This window comes from Phyllobates terribilis, unplaced genomic scaffold (assembly GCF_046119375.1).
Source record: "Phyllobates terribilis strain yellow unplaced genomic scaffold, ASM4611937v1 Scaffold_7__3_contigs__length_470593459, whole genome shotgun sequence".
NCBI lineage: Eukaryota > Metazoa > Chordata > Amphibia > Anura > Dendrobatidae > Phyllobates > Phyllobates terribilis.
Window position 1 is genome coordinate 431,087,721 of NW_027362767.1, and position 26,939 is coordinate 431,114,659.

The 26,939-nt window shown below is 42.7% G+C and overlaps 1 protein-coding gene across 2 annotated transcripts; it reads left to right on the forward strand.

The window, feature by feature from the left end:
• LOC141155242 (class I histocompatibility antigen, F10 alpha chain-like) lies at positions 1 to 26,670 on the forward strand. Of its 2 annotated transcripts, XM_073642044.1 has the most exons (9): positions 1 to 82; positions 185 to 249; positions 1,980 to 2,243; positions 3,456 to 3,734; positions 4,949 to 5,218; positions 10,269 to 10,367; positions 23,768 to 23,797; positions 24,074 to 24,119; positions 26,494 to 26,670. In XM_073642044.1, the coding sequence occupies exons 2-8, from the start codon at positions 192 to 194 to the stop codon at positions 24,115 to 24,117; spliced, it is 1,044 nt and encodes a 347-aa protein (XP_073498145.1). In that variant the 5' UTR covers positions 1 to 82; positions 185 to 191; the 3' UTR covers positions 24,118 to 24,119; positions 26,494 to 26,670. The 2 variants fall into 2 exon arrangements, with proteins under 2 accessions (XP_073498145.1, XP_073498143.1); XM_073642042.1 differs by lacking the exon at positions 1 to 82 and having other exon boundaries at positions 93 to 249.
• The last annotated feature ends 269 nt before the right edge of the window (positions 26,671 to 26,939 follow it).

Here is a 26,939-nt window from a genome sequence, read left to right on the forward strand (position 1 = left end):
GTTCCTTTTTTCTGAATCATCTCATATTTTCACTTTCACTCTCGGACTCTCCATCCTCCTCTGCCGATCACGGCTCTTATTGGTGAGTCTGAACTGTCAGGTCCCTTCCTTCCTATCTGCAGTGTGAACGCTTATTGCCTTCTCTGCTTCTCCCTGGTTACTTTATGTTTCTCCGTTATATCAGACGCAGGATGCAGAAGATGATCGTCCTCACACTGATCCTCCTGGCAGTGTCCGGGGTGTACTCTGGTGAGTATGTACGGAGCTGTCTGTTACATTATCAGTGGCGTAACTACAGTCTAATGGGCCACGATGCAAAACATGGACCTGGGCCCTCCCTGTATGATGGTCAGACATACAGGCCCGTGTAGCATTCTAGATCCTATAAAGACATGCGTGTTCACCCCCAATGTAATAATAATCCCAGTCATGACTGCATCCTGTAATAAAGTCCCCCATCCTGGCCCCTTCCTTTAATAATGTCCCTCATCCTGTCTCCTTCCTGTAATAATGTCTCTCATCCTGTCTCCTTCCTGTAATAATGTCCCCCATCCTGGCTCCTTCCTGTAATAATGTCCCCCGTCCTGGCTCCTTCCTGTAATAATATCCCACGTTCTGCCTCCTTCCTGTAATAGTGTCCCCCGTCCTGCCTCCTTCCTGTAATAATGTCCCCCATCCTGGCTCCTTCTTGTAATAATGTCCCCCTTCCTGGCTCCTTCATGTAATAATGTCCCCCATCCTGGCTCCTTCCTGTAATAATGTCCCCCATCCTGTCTCCTTCCTGTAATAATGTCCTCCATCCTGGCTCCTTCTTGTAATAATGTCCCCCGTCCTGGCTCCTTCCTGTAATAATGTCCCCCATCCTGGCTCCTTCCTGTAATAATGTCCCCCATCCTGTCTCCTTCCTGTAATAATGTCCTCCATCCTGCCTCATTACTGTGATAATGTCCTGGCTCCTTACTGTGATAATGTCCCCGTCCTGGCTCCTTCCTGTAATAATGTCCCCGTCCTGGCTCCTTCCTGTAATAATGTCCCTCGTTCTGGCTCCTTACTGTAATAATGTCCCCCCTTCCAGGCTCCTTCCTGTAATATTGTCCTCCCGTCGTGGCTCTTTCCTGTAATAATGTCCCCCGTCCTGGCTCCTTACTGTAATAATGTCCCCCCTTCCGGGCTCCTTCCTGTAATAATGTCCCCCCGTCGTGGCTCTTTCCTGTAATAATGTCCCCCGTCCTGGCTCCTTCCTGTAATAATGTCCCCCGTCCTGGCTCCTTCCTGTAATAATATCCCACATCCTGCCTCCTTCCTGTAATAATGTCCCCCGTCCTGCCTCCTTCATGTAATAATGTCTCCCGTTCTGGCTCCTTCCTGTAATAATGTCCCCCGTTCTGGTTCCTTCCTGTAATTATGTCCCCCATCCTGTCTCCTTCTGATTGGCTGCAGAGATTGCGTGACATATCATTGTTATGCAATCCCTGGGAGAGTCAGTGCCGACATCACTGGAACGCAGCAGGCACTGGAGGTGAGTATAGGTGTTATCCATTTATTAGGTGGAAACATAGTGATCGAGAAGGGACTATTCGGGTAGATGACAACCTCTTTAAAAAAAGAGAAAAAGAAAATACTCCCCTTTCTTCATCTGTTCTTATGCGGCCTCCTCTGCAGCTTCCAGATGCTCCATGCCAGTGCCGAGGACCAAGGAGCTGAGCAGACGGTATAAGAACAGATAAGGAAAGCTAAGTGTACATTTTTTTTTAGTTATTTTAACCCTTTCCCAATCCTAAAAAAAGATTCCAGCAAAATAGTGAACGGTTGCTATTTTGGTTGTTTTGAGAGTCAAATCTTGGAAAATCCAGACTGCTCGGCACCAACGCTGTAATGTCAGTTTATGACAACCAGAAAATCATGAAAGCGAGATATAATCAGGTTCCAGCATCGCTTTATTCCCAATATCTTGGGATGATCCTGTATGTCTCTCTCAGACAGTCACTCTCTGCGCTATTACTACACGGGGGTCTCGACTCCAGGATATGGGATACCCGACTTTTCGATTGTTGGATATCTGGATGACCAGTACGTTGAGCTCTACAGCAGTGACACTGGCAAAACCGGACCTGTGGCTTCATGGATGCAGGGGAAGGAAAGTCCGGAGCACTGGGAGAGGGAATCCAGGATCGATCGAGAAAACGAGGCCGTGTTCAGACGTGAATTACTGATATGGAACAAGAGGTTCAACCACACGGACGGTGAGAACACAACGTCCTACATGTCCAATAGAAAGTATTCAATGCTTATTCAAAAAAGTATTCTGTGTATTGTATGAGGTCCAGCGGACAATGACAGCCAAGGGTTAAGTACAAAACATGTCCGCGCCCCACACTCATTCCCTTCCCACGTATATACACTTGCACATAACAAACTATACATATGGAAACATGCCATAAATATAGAAAAACAATTAAGACCCCAATATATGACGAGAATCTAAAACAGAGGGAGACAACAATATGACACCCGGTTTGTAATTTAATCCTCATGGAAATTTAGTTTTTTTGTTCAGATGGTCAGAAGGATTTTTTATTTTCGTCTTACATTATTCATTGCCCTAAAGGCCAAACTTAAAAAAAAATTGTAAAATGGAAAAAACTATGAGGTCTTGCTTTCTTTTTCAAGATGAGCTGTAGTTGTTTTAGGAGACATTTTGGCATCACGCATGTAAAAGATACATTCATGTTTTATATCTTTACTTTTTATGAGTTATTCTATGATTTTATTTACCCAGAACCATTAATAATGAGTTCACTGTATTGTATGAGTTTCTATGAGGAAACCAAATAAGTCTGTGTTCTTTACCGGTTTGTGACATTTATTAAAAAGTATATTTTAAAAATGCGATTACTATAGCTGCTATTTTGGTAACTTTATGGAAAAAATCTATGACTCTTCAGTGTTTTTTTTTACTTATTATGTATGGGCATATAGAGATATTTTGATATATACCAATATAATATGCCTGAAAAAAAAAAGAAAGCTTGAGGTTTTTAGGCAGAGAAAATTCTCATATTCACAAAAGTGCATCCTGTGGCTCAGTGTTAGAGGTGCTGCCTTCCATAACGCAGGTCCTGCGATTGAATCCCAGCTCTGACAAGTTATATGACGATGGAGAAGTAATGAAATATATAAAGATATCTTCTGAAGATGCAAAGCAGTCATCAAAGCAAAAGGTGGCTACTTTGAAGAACCTAGAATATAAGACATATTTTCAGTGGTTTCACACTTTTTTGTTAAGTATATAATTCCACAAGTGTTAATTCATAGTTTTGATGCCTTCAGTGTGAATGTACAATTTTCATAGTCATGAAAATACAGAAAAATCTTTAAATGAGAAGGTGTGTCCAAACTTTTGGTCTGTACTGTATGCATAACCCGTGTATAACATGTTGCTGTATTGTGGGCAGGCTTCCATTTCGTTCAGGTGATGACCAGCTGCGAGCTGCGAGATGATGGCGGCACCGGAGGATATGAGGAGTTTAGATACGACGGAGAAAAGTTCATGGATTTGGACGTACAGACCGGATCATTTATGCCCATCATGAACGAGGCTCAGATAATCGCATACAGATGGAACAGACCGGATGTAAGAATGGGCGAGAGATACAAGGTGTATCTGGAGAATAAGTGTATTGACTTACTGAAAAGATTCTTGGAGCACGGAAGAGAAGTCCTGGAACGGAGAGGTGACGTCACTGTCCATTATATGTGCAAAAATGAGAGGTTTTCTTCTCCATATTGATATTAGACCTATAGACATATATCAGGTGGTCCATAAACATGTTTCATTAGGAGATAAACATGGTGTGAGAGTGTTACCCTGGGGGCAGTGATTGGTGTCAGCAGCTCGGTAGGTGTGTTGGGCACGACGTCTGTGTGTCACCTTTGTTTTACTGCCACAATAGCGCAGCCGAAAATCTGCAGTATATTATAGTGCCAGCCAAGTGGGTGAGATTTTACCCCAAGTCACTCTCACACTGCGTAATGTTCTTTAACCTCATTCCAACATTCATGGTAAAAGTATCTATGGAGCTGGAGGAATCTGCATGTACCCCAGATGGATTGTACCATGGATGTGTTGCCCATTTTGCTGCAGTTTCACAGTAAAATCTGGGGCTGATTTTTTTTCAACTAAGTTTATGTCCTGTGTCAATGTAATCTCAATCCTTATGAGCTGTCTGTATGGACCTGATTGTTCCGGTCATTCTATATGTGGTCATTAGATAATAATCATTGCTTATCAGATGTATTATTAAACGACACCTGTCACTTGCTTAAAACATTGAGTCAAATACCTTGTATAAATCCTTGAGCTCTCCCGATCCTACCGTTCTTTTCCGTTTTGCGCTGCGTCACTTTATTGCAGAGATATTCACATTTGTTTGTTCTGGAGCGCAGCATGTGAAGTTTCTGCTTGCAGTACAACTGGACGTGTGTTCAGAGTCATCTCTGGAGGTGTGTGCTTTCACCCTTCCCTCCAAGATGCTGCCAATCACAGCTCTGCAGCTGATCTACTGTAGCAGTGACAGAAAGTGCTGTGCTGTAATTGGCAGCATCTGCAGAGAAGACTCTAGTTGACCGGTTGAATGACTAGCAGAGATTTCACATGCTGCACTCCAAAAACAACAAATGTGAATATTTCTGCACTGGAACCACACAGCGCAAAACGGAAAAAAGAGGCAGAATTGGGGGCACTGAGGGATCTTTACCAGGTATTTAACGTAATTTTTTGAGCAGATGACAAGTCCTGTTTAAAGGTTTAAATAGACCCCATGTCCATAACTGTCCTCATACTGTTCATTTAAGAGTCCATACACTGTATGATCGTAGCTGTGGGGATTCTTTGATGCCCTTTGTTTATTTGAGGGCTACTTATATATTTTATGTCTTTTACTCTCAGTTCGGCCCCAGGTGAAGGTGTCCGGTCAGGAGAAAGGAGACACCATGAAGCTTCACTGTCAGGTGTACGGATTTCACCCCCGAGCTGTGGATGTGAAGTGGATGAACAGGGAGGACGAGGTTCACTCATATGAGACCACACACGTCCTCCCCAATCCTGATGGCACCTATCAGATCAGGGTCAGTGCAGAAGTGACCCCCAAAAAGGATGACAGATACTCCTGTTATGTGGATCACAGCAGCCTAAAGAGACCACTTCATGTAAAATGGGGTGAGTCTTTTCTCTAAAGGGGTATATCTCAAACGTGACAACTTTCTGGGCTGCTCTCCTGGGCATTGCCTGTTTGGTATGTGCAAATTGTGCCTTGTAAATTTTTTGGTGGCGAACTCCCTATTTCAATGCTATATGCATTCTCCACACCCTCCATACCCTCCATCCCATCATCAGACCAAGAGTCGTGCACAGGAAACATCAGGGGTCGGGCAGTTTTTATTAGAAATCAATCATTTAATATTTTTTTTTAATAATAATGATAATTTAAATAGTAATAGTAAAATAATAATAATTTAAATAGTTAACATGTCAGATATATTATCATCCTGATGTGAAGCAATAAGAAGACCACTTCCGGATTAGGGTCCTTCCCAGATCTTCGGGGCTTGACCTGCGCCGAGCATCTGCAGGGTCCTGAAGGACAAGGGCTGGGCCTTGGGTCTTGTCTGGCATAGTCTGGTCTCCGGATCTTGACTGGCACAGGGCTGGGCCACAGGTTTTGACCGGCGTGGTCTGGTCCAAGGATATTGCCTGGCGCAGTTTGGGTCTCACTCATGGGCGAACAGCTGCCTGCCGAACTGGTCTCTCAAGTGTGGCCTGGTACTTTGGTCGCGATGTACCCCTGAGCACACGTCCTGCTGTTTCTCTTTCATGCCAAGTCTCCTCCCGCCTTGGCTCCGCAGCTTTTTATATCAGGAAACTGCGTCATGGGTGTTACCTGACTTGGTGCTTCCGCTAGACTCGTCCTTCTCAAAACACTAACCCCCTCTTATTGGTTTCGTATTGGGCAGTAGGTGGCAATTGCCAGTCACAAATGCCACATGGAGTGCACCCTCTTACATATGGGATAACTGGCTGATCACTGGGGGTCCTACCACTGGCAAGCTCGATATGGAGGCTCTGCAGTCTTATTTTAACTAGTGCGTAGGTGCATCATGCTCAGCCTCCACTCCATTCATTGTTCATGGGGCTGCTGGATAAAGCTGACTACAGCACTCGACTATCTCCAGAATAGATCAGATCATGGTTTGTCCTGATGAAAAAGTCATATACTTCGAAACGGGTTGACGAATAAAACCACCTGAAATTGGATTGGCATCCTTCATTTTTTTTTTCATGGCATCGCAGATTAACCCATTTGTTTCTCCAGTTCTATGTATTTATCTACTCGTGGGTCTGCATTAAGCCTTATAAGTGGTTGTGTGCACACAACCCATCCAGGTGAGCGCAATCATGCATATCCTTCTACATTGTTACCCAAATAAGACCGTATTTGCTCTTTGTCTCCTCTCCAGTTTCTCTCTCTTGGCTTAGATACATGTCATACATCACGTACAGTGGGGGAAATAAGTATTTCATTCCTTGCTGTTTTAGTAAGTTTGCCCACTGACAAAGACATGAACAGTCTATAATTTTAAGGGTAGGTTAATTTTAACATTGAGAGATAGAATATCCAAAGAAAAATCAAGAAAATCACATTGTATAAATTTAAATAATTTTTTTTTCATTTTGCAGTGAGAAATAAGTATTTGATCCCTTTGGCAAACAACACTTAATACTTGGTGGCAAAACCCTTGTTGGCAGCACAGCAGTCAGACGTTGTTTGTAGTTGATGATGAGGGTTGCGCACATGTCAGGAGGAATTTTGGTCCACTCCTCTTCGCAGATCATCTCTAAATCATTCAGATTTTGAGGCTGTCCCTTGGCAACTCGGAGCTTCAACTCCCTCCATAAGTTTTCTATGGGATTAGGGTCTGGAGACTGGCTAGGCCACTCCAAGACCTTACTGTGATTCTTTTTGAGCCACCCCTTTGTTGCCTTTGCTGTATTTTTTGGGTCATTGTCTTGCTGAAAGACCCAGCCATGACCCATTTTTAATATCCTGGCAGAGAGAAGGAGGTTGTCACTCAGGATTTTATGGTACATGGCTCCATCCATTCTCCCATTGATGCGGTGAAGTAGTCCTGTGCCCTTAGCAGAGAAACACCCTCAAAACATAATGTTTCCACCTCCATGCTTGACAGTGGGGAGGGTGTTCTTTGGGTCATAGGCAGCATTTCTCTTCCTCCCTACACGGCGAGTTGAGTTAATGCCAAAGAGCTCAATTTTTGTCTCATCTGACCACAGCACCTTCTCCCAATAACTCACAGAATCATCCAGGTGTTCATTGGCAAACTTCAGACGGGCCTGCACATGTGCCTTCTTGAGCAGGGGGACCTTGCGGGCACTGCAGGATTTTAAACCTTTAAGGCGTAATGTGTTACCAATGGTTTTCTTGGTGACTGTGGTCCCAGCTGCCTTGAGATCATTAGCAAGTTCCCCCTGTGTAGTTTTAGGCTGATCTCTCACCTTCCTCATGATCAAGGATACCCCACGAGGTGAGATTTTGCATGGTGCCCCAGATCAATGTCGATTGACAATCATTTTGCATTTCTTCCATTTTCTTACTATTGCACCAACAGCTTCTCCTTCTCACCCAGCGTCTTACTTATGGTTTTGTAGCCATTCCAGTTTTGTGCAGGTCTATGATCTTGTCCCTGACATCCTTAGAAAGCTCTTTGGTCTTGCCCATGTTGTAGAGGTTAGAGTCTGACTGATTAATTGAGTCTGTGGACAGGAGTCTTTTATACAGGTGACTATGTAAGACAGCTGTCTTTAATGCAGGTAACGAGTTGATTAGAAGTGTCTAACTGGTCAGTAGAAGCCAGAACTCATAATGATTTGTAGGAGATCAAATACTTATTTCTCACTGCAAAATGCAAATAAATTTATCTAATTTATACAATGTGATTTTCTTGATTTTTTGGGGGGATATTCTATCTCTCAATGTTAAAATTAACCTACCCTTAAAATTATAGACTGTTCATGTCTTTGTCAGTGGGCAAACTTACAAAAACAGCAAGGGATCAAATACTTATTTCCCCCACTGTACAATGTTGGCACTTTGACTCCCAGCACTCGTGTGAGTTCTGTCTGACGGAATGCTGCAGCCCATCAACAGCCATTCATGGGCTCCAGCGCTCATGAATGAGAAGGATAATGCAGGGAAATATGTACATTGTCCCATCTGTGGTCTCGCCATGAACTGATTTGGAAAGGGATCAGGTCTCTGCAATCAGTGAAAAAGTTCTTCCATCAGCATATTGTTCGCTTATAGATTTGTACTAGTACAGTAGTGTTCAAAATAATAGCAGTCCAATATGACTAACCAGATTAATCACTGTTTTTAGTATAAATTATATCACCACATGTCAAGCAATTTACCAGTTGGTGCAGCCAATTCTAAGAAAACTCCGCATTCATGATCTGCAGGTTTTTGTGTATTTGAATAATTAATTGAAAGGGGATGTGATAAAAATAACAGAAGTGTGGAGGTCAATTAGTGAGGTCAATTATTCTGTGAAGCAACAGTCGTGAATCAGGTGGCCCTTATTTAAGGGTGAAGCCAGCACATGTTGTACATGCATTTCTCCTTGAAAGCCTGAGAAATATGGGTCATTTGAGACATTGTTCAGAAGAACAGCGTACTTTGATTAAAAAGTTGATTGGAGAGGGTAAAACTTATAAAAAAGTGCAGACAATGATAGGCTGTTCAGCTAAAATGATCTATCCAATGCTTTAAAATGGAAAGCAAAACCAGAGAGACGTGGAAGAAAACAGAAGACTATCATTCAAACGGATGGAAGAATAGCCAGAATGGCAAAGGCTCAGCCAATGATCAGCTCCAGGATGATCACAGACAGTCTCAAGTTACCTGTGAGGACTGTGACAGTTAGAAGACGCCTGTGTGAAGCTAATCTCTTAGCAAGAAGTCCCCACAAAGTCCCACTGTTGAAAAAAAGACATGTACTGAAGCAGGCACAATTTGCCAAAGAACAAATCAACTGGCCTAAAGGGAAATGGAGAAACATTTTGTGGACTGATGAAAGTAAAATTGTTCTTTTTGGGTCAAAGGGCCACAGACAGTTTGTCAGACAACCCCAAAACTCTGCATTCAAGCCACAATACACTCTGAAGACAGTGAAGCGTGGTGGTGCAAGCATCATGATAGGGGCATGTTTCTCTTACTATGGTGCCGGACCTATTTACTGCATAACAGGGATCATGGACCAGTTTGCATATATTAAAATACTTGAAGAGGTCATGTTGCCTTACGCTGAAGAGGATATGCCCTTTAAATGGGTGTTTCAACAAGATAACGTACCTAAACACATCAGTAAATTAGAAAAATTTTGGTTCCAGTCCGACAAAATTGAGGTTATGGAGTGGCAGGCCCAATCCCTGGACCTTAATCCGATGGAACACTTGTGGGGTGATATCAAAAATGCCATTTCTGTGGCAAAGCCAACAACTGCCAAAAAATTGTGGGATGTAGTCAAAGCATTCTGGACTGGAATAACAGCTGACAGGAGCCAGAAGTTGGTTGACTCTATGCAACATAGATGTGAAGCAGTTCTAAAAAACTATGGGTATAAAACTAAATATTAGGTTAGTGATTCACAGGAATGCCAAATCCTCAAAAAAAGAAGAGACATATTGTGAGTTTGTAAAGACAAATGCAGACACTGCTATTATTTAGAACGGCCCAATGTTAATTTTTTGTTATTTTCTGTAAAGTAGTTAACGATTATATACATTTCTCTTCATGTTTGGAATTAGAAAACAGTGTGCAATGTTCCCAATGCTGGAAATAAAAACTAGTATAAAAGTTTTGAGCTTAACTCATGTTTTTGAACTCACTGCTTTTATTTTGAACACTACTGTATTTACCACATTCACAACAACCTCAGTCTCTCCGTCACTTCCCTCCGGTTTTATCAGTTTAGTGTTTCATCAGCTTCACGTTACTTATACGGATAATTGGAAAAACTTTCCACATTCATGAGACATTCGGTCTCTTAGACTTGTGATATCTCGCACAAATCTGCAGGAATGTTCTATTATTATTTATATTATGATGTGTCCGTGTTCTGTTATTTTATGTGATTATCATGTAGGAATCTCTCGTGTGTTCGAGCTCTTATCATTTCTTCATTTAACCGTTTAGAACGGGCACAGAACGCGCTCCTGACTGCGATCACCACTGCTGGGGTCATCATCCTCGTCATCATCGTTCTCACAGGTGCTGGATTCATGATATACAAGAGTAAGTGTCAGAAATAAAGGGCTCGGTGCAGGATGTGACGCTGATGGAGATCGGCCACTCAGATACACAGTAGCACATACTATTTAGCCCATTAAGGACGCATTTTTTTCCTCCTCTTGTTTCATAATTTTATTTTTCCATTCTCATAGCAATATGTGGATTGTTTTTTACGGGATCAGTTGCAGTTTTGAAAGACACCATTCACTTTTCAATATAATGTTCTGGAAAGAGGATAAAATGGTGAAAAAAAATGCAATTCCACTTTGGGTTTAATTTTTATGAGGTTCATTGTACAGTAAAAGTGACCTGGGAAAATGCTTCTCCAGCTCACAACGATGATGGCAATACCAAACTTATAAAGGTTTTTTTTTGTAGCGCTTAAAAAAATTCTGAACTTTGTATCAAATATTTCGCTTGAGTTGTGATTTTCTGAGACCCGTAACTTATTTTATTTTTCTGTTGATGGAGCTGTGTCCGGCCTTGCTTTTTGCGTATTGGGCTGAAGCTTTAATTCATACTGTAAGAAAAATTATTTCCCGAGTCATGGTATCATCTGGAACAAGGTAGTTTTTATTATTATCTTGCAGCAAATGGACAAAGCATTTATCATAAGAGTTGTCTGCCCTTTGATGCACCGTTAGACCTTTTATACTCTTACAATACAATGGACATTTCAAACATGTGCTTGCTCTGTACTTCTAGCCTTGTATTCTGATCTTTATTGCTCGACCTTGGATTTGTCTTGATCATCCGTTTGCCTAGCCCTTTTGTCGTGATCCGCTACCTTCTTGGAGTTCTGACCCCGAATTGTGACCTGACTATTGCTTGGTCTCACCCCTCTGTGTTTGACGTATGCTCCTGACTTTTGACCTCAGACCTCTTGACTACCCAGCCTCATGGCTTGTCCGTGAGTGGTCACTAGCATCACACCCATGTCTTGTACAAGGTCGCAAAACATTTTTTTGTCCCTGCTGTGAGAACATCTATTGGAAATATATTTTCCATAACCTCTAACTCTTGATTTCCCTAACATTTCTCTCCTGTTTATACAAAATATATCCCAAATGTCCATAGCATTAAAGCAGTCCTTCTCCCGGCTGGGCTTTTCAGGGTATGCCATCATCCTGGTAGCTGGAATAGGAGGTCTCATCAGTTTTGATCTCAAATGGTTCCTCATCCTGCTACATGATTTTAGTTATAGTGGTGTCAATCAGCCTTTGGAGAAGTCCTCTTATGCAAGGTACACAACAACATCTGCAGGTCACCTATATAGCTGCCATCACACAGAGAGACATCAGTAGCAATGTAATTAGTCCGCTCCATCTTCCGACCCTTCCAACAGGATTGTAAATGGATAATTTATCCATGAATTTTCCACTAGTTCCTCAGACTGGAATGTCAGGCCCTCCAGGGCTTTCGTTATACTAATATATGAGGCTGTATTATTGGGGATAAAGGTACAACAGTAAGTTCCAAACATTTTACACAACATATCAAGCGCCATTCGATTCCGGCAGGACATTAGGGAAGTTGGACCCAATTGTTCTGCAATACCTTTTACTGCATCTCGTGTATGATTAACAAACCTCTGTTGGTTATAATATATGTAATTAATCCAATCCACATTTTTGTTTATTGTAGCCTACCAGGAGAGACTCGAACACGCTTTAAACTCAATTGAATACCCTCTTAGGGACCCACCCGGAAAGGATCTTTTGGACCTGTGCCAGTCTCTCAAAAGGGCCTCCCTTGGCCCAGTGAGATCCTTCTTTGAAAACAGGTGGAAGGGCATCAAGAATTGTACCAAGGCACACCCACCTGTCATGCAAGGTGTGGGAAAGACTTAGTGCAACACAAAGGGAATAAGGAAAGGGAGCCCGGACTCTAGGGAAAGGGGGGAGTGGAGACCTCATAGGCTGGTCTAGTGTCACCCTGTCTCCCCTAACGACCATATATTGGTTCTTCACCAATCGCCACACGCGTGCATCGCCCTGTCTTTTCCTGGCGCATGACTAAGGCTAGGGAAGGCGGGAGATGAGCACTAGTCGGTCCCCACTAAACACTAAAGACAACAAGGGAGGACAAACAGGGGGGAAATTGCTTCACTTTAAAAGACTCCAGACAAATGCGCACATGTCCTCAAGCACCAGAGAGGAAGTAGTACTGCTCTTGCTAAAGCCTTCACAAGGAGTAATATCACCGACACCTCCCTCTGATACACAGCAGGTATTCATACACCCAGGCCAGGGTGTTAATTAGCCAGAGGAAGGTAGCTTCCCTTGCTCCACAACTATCCTTCATCAGTGAGCAGAAACCCTCCTATACTTCATTAGATGTCTCTCCCTAATGAAAGGTTAATGTTTGTTTTTTTTTACAAAAATCACTATAAGCCCTTGGGGGTGGTATATATTATATATCTTCTTTGGACCCACAGTATTATCCCCGGAATAACTGCCACCTGTCTAAACCTCATCACCTGTCTTTCTGTTGGCCATTGGTTTCTTCAATGAGGTTGAGATGAGTCCTCTCCTTTTAAGGGGACCCCCTTTGTAGTCAGACTTTTGCCTCTGGAGATGGTGACCTTTTACCAGTTTGTAGTGAGAAAGGTGAATCCACGGCTTCCTCTCAGCCACCTTTACCGCAGTTGGAGTGGTTCGTAACTCTTGGAATGGTCATTCCATCTGGGTTTATGCCAATGTTTCTTCTTCATCACTTTAATCAGGACCCAATCTCCAGGTTTCACTATTAATCCTTGAGGAACGGCCTGCTCCTTGTTAGCATCTTTGCCATATATTCTGCTATAGTTTGGTCAGCTTCCTCATCGTGCCTTACAAATGGTCTGAGCTGGGGCAGAACATATATTTGGCCTCACAACATTTCGAATGACCAATGGGAGGCAGAAAACCCAGTTTTTCCCTGTATCTTTCATACTTTTGTTGAGTTTGTTTTTAAGTATGTCATTATGTTTTTCTACCAGCCCTGCCGACTGAGGGTGATAGACACAATTATTTTTCACCTCTATCTTAAAACTTTGTTGCACTGTTGTAATGATCATATTTACAAAGTGTGGACCACTATCGCTATATATCTTCTCCGGTATCCCAAACCTTGGTATGATTTCTTACACTAGGAGTTTGCCACTGTCTCAGCATCTGGGTTGGCATTAGGAAATACTTTGATCCATTTTGTCAATGCATCAATAATCACTAGGCAATATTTTTCCCTTCACATTTCTTTAATTCTATGCATTCTGCATTCTATGAATCCATGCATATGTGTTGGAATGGGTATTGCGTTTGTGGGGAATTGCCCTCACCTTAGTCTCAAATTCCCCTGGGAATTATCTTTTGCACAAATATGGCAAGACAGGCAAACATTATTTTTTTATAATTCTTGAATCCATTTTCTGTAAATATCTCAGATACGATTCCTACCATCTTTCCTGTTGAGACATGGCTTGTCCCTGTGGAACATGTCTAAATAAATTACTTGGTAGGATGGGCTTTCATACACATACATACATGCTATTTTTTACTAAAGCACCTTTATCCATCCATTTTGTTTTGCAGTTATATGACTGCTGCCACATGTGAGACCTTAAGCGTCAGGGAGTAAAATAATACCAATGTAGCCGAGGCCTGCACAGCCACGGATGTGGCAACAACTGCAGCAGAGCCCCGGCTCCCATGTCTAATTTAGAGGCGTAATAGACCAATGGTTTTTGCTTGTCCCCGTACTCTTGAGTGAACACTGACATCATGTAACTCTCATCAGCTTCTGGTTTGAGGGGGTAGTGTCTTTGGTGAGGCCTAAACTAAGACTTTGGGGTGATTTCAACCAGTTGGCATCCCACAACCACTGCACCTTTTGACCAGAGAGTGTTGGGTACCACCTTCAGGGCTTCTTCTCAACCCGTACTCAGGGATAGATCCATAGATTCCTGTCACTGGGAACCAAGACTCCCCTGGACATGTACTGAAAGTTTCCCTGGGGTTGTCCAGATTTTGTCAATCTCTATTTTAACCCAGCACCCCAGGAGGAGTCTTTCCTCATGTGCTGAGAGTTACTTTCACTTTTAGCTAGGTCATACCCCGCAGGCACATCGGCCCCCTCTGTCTCCCTCATGTGCGGAGTTACTCTCACTTTCACTGAACTCTGAATTTGGCTCTACGCCACTATGCCATAAGTGTACACAGTGTCTCTTTATGAACTAGAGATACAATTTGAGGAGCATCTGAAGAGAAATCAATAGATGCCTTCATGGCACTGAGTACATCAGTACCCAACAAACTATATGGACAATCAGAGCTCACAAAGACTCTAATGACAATAGATATAGCATTGTGATTGTTCAATATTATAGGCTTGGTAACTGGAAGTTTGATAGTTGTTACACAACCCCTGGCAAAAATTATGGAATCACCGGGCTCAGAGGATGTTCATTCAGTTGTTTAATGTTGTTGAAAAAAAGCAGATCACAGACATGGCACAAAACTAAAGTCATTTCAAATGGCAACTTTAGGGCTTTAAGAAACAGTAAAAGAAATCATGATTAAAAATGTGGTACTCAGTAAGGGTAATTTTTTTCAGACCAAGCAGAGGGAAAAAAGTCACTCCAATACATCACTAGTATTTTGTTGCACCACCTCTGGCTTTAATAACAGCTTGCAGTCTCTGAGGCATGGACTTAATGAGTGACAAACAGAACTCTTCATCAATCTGGCTAAAACTTTCTCTGATTGCTGTTGCCAGATCAGCTTTGCAGGTTGGAGCCTTGTCATGGACCATTTTCTTCAACTTCCACCAAAGATTTTCAATTGGATTGAGATCCGGACTATTTGCAGGCCATGACATTGACCTTATGTGTCTTCTTTCAAGGAATGTTTTCACAGTTTTTTCTCTATGGCAGGATGCATTATCATCTTGAAAAATGATGTCATCATCCCCAAACATCCTTTCAATTGATGGTATAAGAAAACTGTCCAAAATATCAATGTAAACTTGGGCATTTATTGAAGATGTAATGACAGCCATCCCCCCAGTGCCTTTACCTGACATGCAGCCCCATATCATCAATGACTGTGGAAATTTGCATGTTCTCTTCATGCAGTCATCTTTATAAATCTCATTGGAACGAAAGTTCCAGCATCATCACCTTGCCCAATGCAGATTCGCGATTCATCACTGAATATGACTTTCATCCAGTCATCCACAGTCCACGATTGCTTTTCCTTAGCCCATTGTAACCTTGTTTTTTCTGTTTAGGTGTTAATGATGGCTTATGTTTAGCTTTTCTGTATGTAAATCCCATTTCCTTTAGGCGGTTTCTTACAGTTCGGTCACAGACATTGACTCCAGTTTCCTCCCATTCGTTCCTCATTTGTTTTCTGCTTTTCCTGTTTTGGAGGCATATTGCTTTAAGTTTCCGGTCTTGATGCTTTGATGTCTTCCTTGGTCTACCAGTATGCTTGTCTTTAACAACCTTCCCATGTTGTTTGTATTTGGTCCAGATTTTAGACACAGCTGACTGTGAACAACCAACATCTTTTGCAACATTGTGTGATGATTTACCTTCTGTTACGGATCCGGGTGGTGGAACCTCTGTGCTGCAGTGCAAGGAGGGACCCAGAGGGGCGTAACTAGGTATAAACTCAGACCAACCAGGGTCGTACGGCGGCTCAATCGACTCCGTGACCAGGGAGGGACCGAGCAGAGGGACCAAGTGCTACTCTGGGGACGACCTTGTAAGAGAGCAGGTGACTCCCACGGGTCAGATGGCAAGGACTGACCGGTTCAGCAAAAGAGCACGACAAGCAGGCTGACGGGTGGTCTGGACAGGTGGACTGGCAGACACGGCAGGAACAAGCAGGAGCCTCCAGGTAGGCTGACAGGTAGGCACGGCAGGTAACAGGCGGGAGCCTCTAGGTAGGCTGTCAGGCAGGAAAGGCAAGTAACAAGCAGGAGCCTCTAGGTAGGCAGTCAGGTGGTCATGGCAAGTGACAGGCAGGAGCCTCTAGGTAGGCTGCCAGGTGGTCACGACAAGTGACAGGCAGGAGCCTCTAGGTAGGCAGTCAGGTGGTCATAGCAAGTGACAGGCGGGAGCCTCTAGGTAGGCTGTCAGGAGGTCACGGCAAGTGACAGGCGGGAGCTTCCAGGGAAGCAGGCGGACAGAGCCCATAGACAGACTGGCGGACTTGGCTGTAGACAGACTGTCAGGCTGGAGAGTAGACAAGCAGACGGCTGGACTTCTAGTCAGGCTGGCGGGCTGGACTTGAAGTCAGGCTGGCAGGCTGGACTAGTAGTCAGGCTAGCAGCGGGACCTGAGGGCTGAAGCAGAGTATCAAGCACAAAGCTACAACCTTGCACGGGCACCTCCATATTGGAAGAGGTGCCCTTTATAGGGGAAGTCCTCTTGACCATTGGCCGGGGACTTTTTAGGACAGCGCGCGCAGCCCCTTTAAGAGGGAGGGAGCGCGCGCGCCCTAAGCACAGAGCCAGGAAAGCTGCATGCAGCAGCTGCAGGGAGGCCAGAAGACGCCGGAGCAGGACCGCGGCGGTAAGGGGGACGGTGTCTCTGCCGGGCAGGAGGCAGAGACGCCGATGCTACACCTTTTTTTAAGAGTTTGATAATCCTCTCCTTTGTTTCAATTGGCATCTCTCGTGTTGGAGCCATGATTCATGTCAGTCCACTTGGTGCAACAGCTTCCAAGGTGTGATCACTCCTTTTTAGATGCAGACTAACGAGCAGATCTAATTTGATGCAGGTGTTAGTTTTGGAATTGAAAATTTACAGGGTGATTCCATGATTTTTTCCTCAGAATTGAGTGATTCCACAATTTTTTCCCTCTGCTTGGTCTGAAAAAAATTACCCTTACTGAGTACCACATTTTTAATCTTGATTTCTTTTACTGTTTCTTAAAGCCCTAAAGTTGCCATTTGAAATGACTTTAGTTTTGTGCCATGTCTGTGATCTGCTTTTTTTCAACAACATTAAACAACGGAATGAACATCCTCCGAGCCTGGTGATTCCATAATTTTTGCCAGGGGTTGTAGTTGTTTCCTCTACCCCTTGATAACACACATAGTCTGAGGAGATAAGCTCCTCAGGCACATACTTGTTCTGTATTTTTAATGGTAGGGATAATCTTTCCCTATGAATTTGACCGTTGGCCCCTCTTACACTTATGCTTTCTCTAGATGTTTGCCCATGGGGTATGTCCTGAGGTTCACCACTGTTCTTGATGTCCCTGACTCACATAAGAGAACAATCTTTTTCTCATTAATGGTCATTTCTATCTTGGGGTCCCCATCATTCAATAGCATATCTAAGTCTATAAAGTTTAGTAACTCTTCCTCCTCTTTCTCTTTGCTGAAACCCAATGTCCCACTTTTCCACAGACAAAGTATGTATGTGTACTGTGTATCACCATTCATCCCTCCTCTTCCTCTTACACCACAGTATTTATCATGTCTTCTGTTTCTTTCTCTCACATTCCCAGTTCCTTCCACCAAATACATTTTCCTTCATCTTCTCTCATTAGTGCCATCCCCTGAGAAATACAGTTGTGGTCAAAAGTTTACATACCCTGGCAGAATGTTTCCTTTCTTGGCCTTGTTTCAGAGAATATGAATGATAACAAAAAACCTTTTTGGGTTATTGGTTGGGTGAAGCCATTTATTGTCAAACTACTGTGTTTTCTCTTTTTTAAACCTTAATGACAACCAAAAACATCCAAATTACCCTGATCAAAAGTTCACATACCCTGGTGATTTTGGGCTGTTAACATGCACAGAATTTGACACAAATGGACACAAATGTGTTTGAATGGCTACTAAAGGTAACAACCTCACCTGTGACCTGTTTGCTTGTAATCAGTGTGTGTGCTTAAAAGCTGAGTGAGTTTCTGGGATCCAGACAGACTCTTGCATCTTTCATCCAGCCACTGACGTTTCTGGATTGTGAATCATGGGGAAAGCAAAAGAATTGTCAATGGATCTATGGGAAAAGGTAGTTGAACTGTATAACACAGGAAAGGGATACAAAAAAATATCCAAGGAATTGATAATGCCAGTCAGCAGCGTTCAAACTGTGATTAACAAATGGAAAATCAGTGGCTCTGTAAAAACCAAACCACGGTCAAGTAGACCAACAAAAATTTCAGCCACAACTGCCAGGAAATTGTTTGGGATGCAAAGAAAAACCCACAAATAACATCAGCTGAAATTCAGGACTCTCTGAAAACTAGCGGTGTGGCTGTTGCAAGATGCACAATAAGGAGGCACTTGAAGAAATATGGGCTGCATGGTCGAGTCACCAGAAGAAAGCCATTACTGCGCAAATGCCACAAAGTATCTCACCTACAATATGCCAAACAGCACAGAGACAAGCCTCAAAACTTCTGGTGCAAGGTAATTTGGAGTAATGAAACCAAAATTGAACTTTTTGGCCACAACCATAAAGGTTACATTTGGAGAGAGGTCAACAAGGCCTATGATGAAAGGAACACCATTCCTACTGTAAAGCACGGAGGAGGATCGCTGATGTTTTGGGGACGTATGAGCTACAAAGGCACAGGAAACTTGATAAAAATTGAAGGAAAGATGAATGCAGCACGATATCATCAAATACTGGGGGCAAATTTGCACTCATCAGCCCGGAAGCTGCGCATGGGACATACTTGGACGTTCCAACATGACAACGATCCAAAACACAAGGCCAAGTCGACCTGTCATTGGCTACAGCAGAACAAATTGAAGGTTCTGGAGTGTCCATCTCAGTCTCCTGACCTCAATATCATTGAGCCACTCTGGGGAGATCTCAAGCGCGCAGTTCATGCTAGACAGCCCAGGAATTTACAGGAACTGGGAGATTTTTGCCAAGAAGAATGAGCAGCTTTACTATCTGAGAAATGAAAGAACCTCATCTCCAACTACCACAAAAGACTTCAAGCTGTCATTGATGTTAGAGGGGGCAATACACGGTATTAAGAACTGGGGTGTGTGAACTTTGGATCAGGGTCATTTGGATGTTTTTGGTTGTCATTAAGATTTAAAAAGAGAAAACACAGTAGTTTGACAATAAATGGCTTCACCCAACCAATAACCATGAGTGGAGAAAAGTTTTTTTTTGTTATCATTCATATTCTCTGAAACAAGGCCAAGAAAGGAAACATTCTGCCGGGGGATGTAAACTTTTGAGCACAACTGTACATTCTGTAATTGCTGTTCACATGTAGAGTCATTCGCCTGGTCAGTGAGAGGTTGGAACGGCTATGACTGTCAGATATCTCTTTCAGGCTAAAGAAATACCCATCCACATTTTCATTTTCTTTTTGGATGCATCTGGATATCTATACCCAGTTTGCCCTTTTATGAGCCTTCCCCGACCAAGTTATGGCTGTATTGTGTCCACATTCAGGGATCCTCATAATTTATAACAATATTTCAGAAGTCATATAGACACATCAAAACATATAACAGACCACAAATTGTACACACAAAAACTCAAACACTGGCAAAGGTTCGGTAAGAATGGTTTTGTAGGACCACTACGTACGCGTCTCCCACCACCAGAAAACACTGAAACGTTTTGTAATGCAACGGGTTACTTTACCGTGGTTTTTTTGTTCATTGGTTCCTGGGAAGGTCTTTACAGTCAGGTCACAGAGACGTTGAGTTAACCATCCCGGGAGTTTCAACAACATAAGTTGTCGTGAAAAAAAACCCTTTTAGTTTGTTTTTTAAAGGTTATCAGATGTTATTCCCAATAATCCTCTACAAAGCCCTCCTGTATTAGCTTCTTCTTCAAAAGATAATACACTATATGGACACACAATGGGGCCCTTGAATCCTCTTTTTGCTATATGTTCTAGCAGTCGTCTGGTTAAGTGCTGTAGGTTTTCCCTCAAAAGTCAGTCCTGTATGAAGATTTAGACTCCTGTATACTTTTTCCTGGATAAATCTCAGTTCAGAGATCCGTATTTTGGGGTGATACATTCACTTCCATATATATTATATGTAGTACAAGCGACCTTTACACAATGTGCAGGAAAGTATTGGATTCATGAACAATCACCACACTCAGAGGTTCTGATAAGATTCTCTCACTTATATGAGGTTTAACTAGTATTACACAGACGGACAGACAGATTATCCATGAAAGTCACTCGTACTCATTTCTTATTTTTCTTGCCACTTCTTAAGATACTTTACATTTATGGGATCCTGTTTATGCATACATTTGGCATCCCCAGTTAGACACTCATTTTTTTTAGATGTTTGGTTACCCGATTTAGAACCCGGGGGTTAAGTATTCTTCACTCACCACACTATGTCCCAACTGCAATTCAGCTTCCTCCCACCATCTTCCAATTGCAGACAATGGGGTTATAGCACTCCTGCAATGTCCCCAGTCTATAGCTGGAAGCCATTAGGTATTTAAGGCATTCTCCCCTGTAATGAGGTGCCTGAGCAACATCAGCATTTAGTCAGTCTGCTAAGTCCATTGTCAGGTCCTTGTTCGGGAATCTCATGTTGCTCTGAACCAGAACCTATTCTCGTTACTGTGTTGTCTAATTCTTTACCGGTTCCCGAGACCTGTGCTGTACCTGAAACCGCTCCGGTGGTACTTGAACCTGAAACTGCTCCGGCGGTACCTAGGCCTGAAGCCGCTCCGGCGGTACCTAGGCCTGAAGCCGCTCCGGCGGTACCTCGGCCTGAAACCGCTCCGGCGGTACCTAGGCCTGAAGCCGCACTGTCGGAATCAGCACCAGTATCCGTCCTGTCTGGAGACCCAGAACACGTTTTGTCTAATCAGGTTCCGAATCCTGCCAATGACTCTGAACCCATGTCCGTGTCTGCGATCCTGACCCCTGAGGTCAGCTGCTGCAGTACCGGGGACTGCCTAGGAGTGGACCTGGTGGTTACCTGCAACTCAAGCCTGACTGCACCATCAGGGGCTTTAGTGAAAACCAGGTAGTCTCTTAGGTAAGCCCGGCTCGTGGCACAGTGGGTCCACGGACCACGTGTGTGACAGGTATTCACCTGAGGAACTGTTCCAATTAGTCAATCCCTGAGCACGACTAAGACACTGATTAATCATCTTAAACTATGCAACAACAAAATTACAATATACGTATGTATATATATCACAAAGAACAAAGCAGACCTTAATTTTCTATTGTATTTCTCTCTCTCGTTAGCTTAACATGTTCTCTTATAATATTTCCCCAGTTCCCAGAACTAGTCCTTATTCCCTCCTCGGAATAAGCTTTCTCTAAGTTTAATGTGCCCACGGAGTTATTTATTCCTGTAGTCTTCAAACACAGACCATGGACTGACCCTAGTTCCCAGAACTAGTCCTATTGCCTCCTAGGAATAATATACTTTCTCGCTCTAGCTTCCAAAGCTTCTCTTATTAGCTTGTTTATAATAATATGAGAACAAATAGATGTTCTGTCATACCTCGGTTCTGATGAACCCGTCCTCTCAGTTCTAGAACCCGTCACTTTCCCATGGTTCGGAGAGACTGGCCTCTTTGTACGGCAATTCAGCCCTAGATCTTAGAATAAGTGGCCTTTGGCCACCCCATGCACGGTGTCAGCCTTGACCCTGAAGGGTGGGAGAGATCTTGGGTTCCGGTTCACACGACCAAGTTGGAAGAAAACTTATCTCCCGACGCACGTGATCATCCGGAACAAGGTAGGTTTTATTCTTACCTTGCAGCAAGTGGACAAGGCATTGGTCATAAGTGTTGTCTGCCCTTTGATACATCGTCAGTCCTTTTATACTCTTAGAATACAATGGACAATTCAAACATACAGTACTTGTCTCTTCCTTATGGGTCTAAAATCTATAGGCGTCAGCAACTTTCCCGGAATTCAATAAACATAAAGAGTTACTCGTATTGACGATGTGCTGAGTGCTCCCTGCGTATTTCTGCCATTGCACAGGCAACATTTTATCTCACAGGTGTAGACAAGCCCAAGTCTTCTACAAGGTGCAAAACATTCTCTTCTGTCTGATATGAGAACATGGATTAGAAATATATTTTCTTATAACTTTTAACTCTTGGTTTCCCTAACACATTCCACTTTGGGGTGTATATGAAGTTTTGAGCGCTTTTTATTTCACTTTAGGGGGAGGTGGAAGTCCGGATTTTAATTTCTTTTCTCTTTACTCTGTTTTATAGGGTAATTAATTTTACATTTTCCCAGGTTGGACTCTTACAGATGAGGCAGCACCAAATCTATTTATTTATTTTGAATTTTTTCATTTTTGGATGGGGAAAAAAGGGGATAATTCAAAACTGTATTTACCGTATTTTATTTCTTAAATATTTTTGTATTACATTTGACAGATTTTTTTTTTTAGTTCCCAAAGGGGACTTGCACTGATTTACATTTTGCATTATATAGTCAAAATAAGGATCAGCTCGAGCCCTCTCCATACATCTGCACCCAACGTCTGATGGAAGTATCTGTCACAGGTCAATAATGGTCTGCAGTAAGCTGATCAGCTCCCTCTAGTGGTGGCTGCAAACAGCCAGAATGTTGCCGCTAACAGCAAAGGCCAAAGGAAGCTCCGATCACTGCTGCTTAACCATTTAAATGCCACTATCAATCACTAATTGCGGCATTTATAAGTGTTGGTTGTGATCACGTGGTGCCGATGGAAAGCCATGACAGCTAGGAGCCTACTGAACGCATTCGTCACTGTAATCTTGGTCTCCTGTAAGGTCCAGCCTGGAGCCGGGCTTTATAAAATAACAGATTCACAATATGCTACAACACTGAGATATTACAGTATATAGAACAAGCAATCTGACAATGGCAGGGTCAAGTCCCCTAAGGGAACTAAAAAATAAATTAAACAGATGAAAAATATATATATTTGTAAAATTATTGCCACTCGCTGTATATTAAACGATAAAAAGAAAAATTTAAACTCCAAAATTGGCAATTTTTGGATGTTGCATTTCCCTCCATAACTTCAATAAAAGTCAATCAAAACATTGTACAAAACAAAAACTACAGCTTGTCAGGCAAAAAAAGAGCCCTCACCAAGCTACAGCGCTGGAAAAAGAAAAAAGTTACACGTCTCAGGAAATTTGAAGGAAAAACTCAAAAGCACAAAACAAAAAAAAAATAAATAAATTGCCCAGTTATGAAAACATTAAAAATAATTTTTATTCACTGGACTATCCCTTTAACCTTTTGGATTGCTGCTGCCTCTGGTGGAGAAATGTCGTATTACACGGCTCTTTTGTTATATTCCTCCATAAGCACACAGGTACAGGAGGGATGTCTGGGGCTCTATGGGTGCATCGTACAGTTTGGGGCCCATTATTCCTGTTTGCAGAGGAGGTTTTCTGTTCCTAATTCTATTTCCTCTTATTTCAGAGAATAAGACCCGTTATACAGCGGCCAGCGGTGAGTATACTGGAGCTTCTCACTACTTGTGATTATTAATAAGGAGCCTCAGGTATTGGCCTTGAATCTGGGGGGGTGTTAGCACTATTCTGGGGATCTCTGAAGTGTTGTTCCTGTGTCCTGGATGATTCCTCTGCTGACTCTTGAGGCCTACAAAGTGCTGCAGGCTTCCATGGCGGCCTCCTCATCTCTCCTTATTCCTGGGCATTAACATGACCCTGATACTATCTGTGTCTCGTCTGTGTATGGTATTAATCCTTTTTTGTCTTTCCGCAGCTTCGGACGCCTCCTCAGACTCCAATCCATCAGTCACTCCCTGAGTGTGAGTATCGGTGATGGAGGAAACTTCCGTCTTTACACATTTTCCTTCCCTAGTAGGTGACGGACACATCACCTGGTGAGGACTCGCCGGTGTATTTGTTGTGATGGCGTTGAGGTCCCATCAGCTGTTTTTTTGGCACTTTACTGGTTTCTGATGGGTGAAATTTTTACCTCTTTCTGACCGAGTGATTTTTCTTTTTTGTGTTTTTTCTTCTCCTTTTTCCAAGAGTCATTTTTCTTTATTTTTCCATCCGTATAACTGTTTTTTGTGGGACGAGTTATAGTTATGTACGATACCTTTCATTTTATCAAATGTGCTGAAAAACGGGAAGAAATTCCAACAGCGTTGAAATGGTGAAAACTTGCAATTCCACCATAGTTTTTTTTGTTTGCCAGTTTATGGCATTTATTGTGCATTATAAATGACCCGGTAACAGGATTTCTAAGGCGATTGCATCTTTTATCGTGTAGGGAGAAGGGTTTAGATGTTTATATTTATACAGTCATATGAAAAAGTTTGGGCACCCCTATTAATCTTAAGCTTAATGTTTTATAAAAATTGGTGTTTTTGCAACAGCTATTTCAGTTTGATATATGTAATAACTGTTGGACACAGTAATGTTTCTGCCTTGAAATGAGGTTTATTGTACTAACAGAAAATGTGCAATCCGCATTCAAACAAAATTTGACAGGTGCATAAGTATGGGCACCCTTATCATTTTCTTGTTTTAAATACTCCTACCTACTTTTTACTGACTTACTAAAGCACTTTTTTGGTTTTGTAACCTCATTGAGCTTTGAACTTCATAGCCAGGTGTATGCAATCATGAGAAAAGCTACTTAAAGTGGCCACTTGCAAGTTGTTCTCCTGTTTGAATCTCCTCTGAAGAGTGGCATCATGGGCTCCTCAAAACAACTGTCAAATGATCGGAAAACAAAGATTATTCAACATAGTTGTTCAGGGGAAGGATACAAAAAGCTGTCTCAGAGATTTAACTTGTCAGTTTCCACTGTGAGGAACATAGTAAGGAAATGGAAGAACACAGGGACAGTTCTTGTTAAGGCCAGAAGTGGCAGGCCAATAAAAACATCAGAAAGGCAGAGAAGAAGAATGGTGAGATCAGTCAAGGACAATCCTCAGACCACCTCCAGAGAGCTGCAGCATCAACTTGCTGCAGATGGTGTCACTGTGCATCGGTCAACTATACAACGCACTTTGCACAAGGAGAAGCTGTATGGGAGAGTGATGCGAAAGAAGCCGTTTCTGCAAGCACGCCACAAACAGAGTCGGCTGAGGTATGCAAAAGCACATTTGGAGAAGCCAATTTCTTTTTGGAAGAAAGTCCTGTGGACTGATGAAACCAAGATTGAGTTGTTTGGTCATACAAAAAGGCGTTATGCATGGTGGCAAAAAAACACAGCATTCCAAGAAAAACACTTGCTACCCACAGTAAAATTTGGTGGCGGTTCCATCATGCTTTGGGGCTGTGTGGCCAATTTCGGCACCAGGAATCTTGTTAAAGTTGAGCGATGCATGGATTCCACTCAGTATCAGCAGATTCTTGACAATAATGTTCAAGAATTAGTGATAAAGTTGAAGTTACGCAGGGGATGGATCTTTCAGCAAGACAATGATCCAAAACACCGCTCCAAATCTACTCAGGCATTCATGCAGAGGAACAATTATAATGTTCTGGAATGGCCATCCCAGTCCCCAGACCTGAATATCATTGAACATCTGTGGGATCATTTGAAGAGGGCTGTCCATGTTCGGCGACCATCAAACTTAACTGAACTGGAATTGTTTTGTAAAGAGGAATGGTCAAAAATACCTTCATCCAGGATCCAGGAACTCATTAAAAGCTACAGGAAGCGACTAGAGGCTGTTATTTTTGCAAAAGGAGGATCTACTAAATATTAATGTCACTTTTCTGGTGAGGTGCCCATACTTATGCACCTGTCAAATTTTGTTTGAATGCAGATTGCACATTTTCTGTTAGTACAATAAACCTCATTTCAAGGCAGAAACATTACTGTGTCCAACAGTTATTACATATATCAAACTGAAATAGCTGCTGCAAAAACACCAATTTTTATAAAACATTAAGCTTAAGATTAATAGGGGTGCCCAAACTTTTTCATATGACTGTATATACATGAGCCTGAGACTAGAAAATCTTTGCTGTTTTCTTCCAGAAACGACGTCACTCTTGTCTATAGCTACGTGTCACGTATCGCAGATTAATACTGAAGTACCAGCCTCTACCATGGACGCAGGGGGCGCTGTTTCTAGGACGATGCAGACATGTTTTATCTAATGTCACAATTTGCGCATCTTTGGTGATTTCCTTTTGTATTTTGTTTTGGCATTCTAGATGAAGAAGAGAAAAATGTAAGAAGTTTTCGTGACATAATCAGGAGATGACATTTTTCCTGTCCTTTATTTAACACATTGTTATTTAATATAAATCTGGGATATGGAGGACGCCGCAGTCTGTGAGATCCACGGATCAGATACCGGTATCACTAAGTAAAGCTTGTACTTGGCGTTCTCCCCAGGAGCCATCGCTGACTCGGCACCGCACCCCATATAATACCGAAGCATCTATTCTCCATGTCCGCAGCTCAGGTCCCCCGTACTCCACAGCTCAGGTCCCCCGTACTCCACAGCTCAGGTCCCCCATACTCCACAGCTCAGGTCCCCCATACTCCACAGCTCAGGTCCCCCGTACTCCACAGCTCAGGTCCCCCGTACTCCACAGCTCAGGTCCCCCATACTCCACAGCTCAGGTCCCCCGTACTCCACAGCTCAGGTCCCCCG

Bases quoted from the DNA above. Each gene is read 5' to 3' on its own strand.
- LOC141155242 (XM_073642042.1), top strand. From the start codon at position 165: ATGTTTCTCCGTTATATCAGACGCAGGATGCAGAAGATGATCGTCCTC. The intron at 250-1,979 runs GTGAGTATGTAC...TGTCTCTCTCAG, and splicing joins AGTGTCCGGGGTGTACTCTG to ACAGTCACTCTCTGCGCTAT. The intron at 3,735-4,948 runs GTGACGTCACTG...TTTTACTCTCAG, and splicing joins AGAAGTCCTGGAACGGAGAG to TTCGGCCCCAGGTGAAGGTG.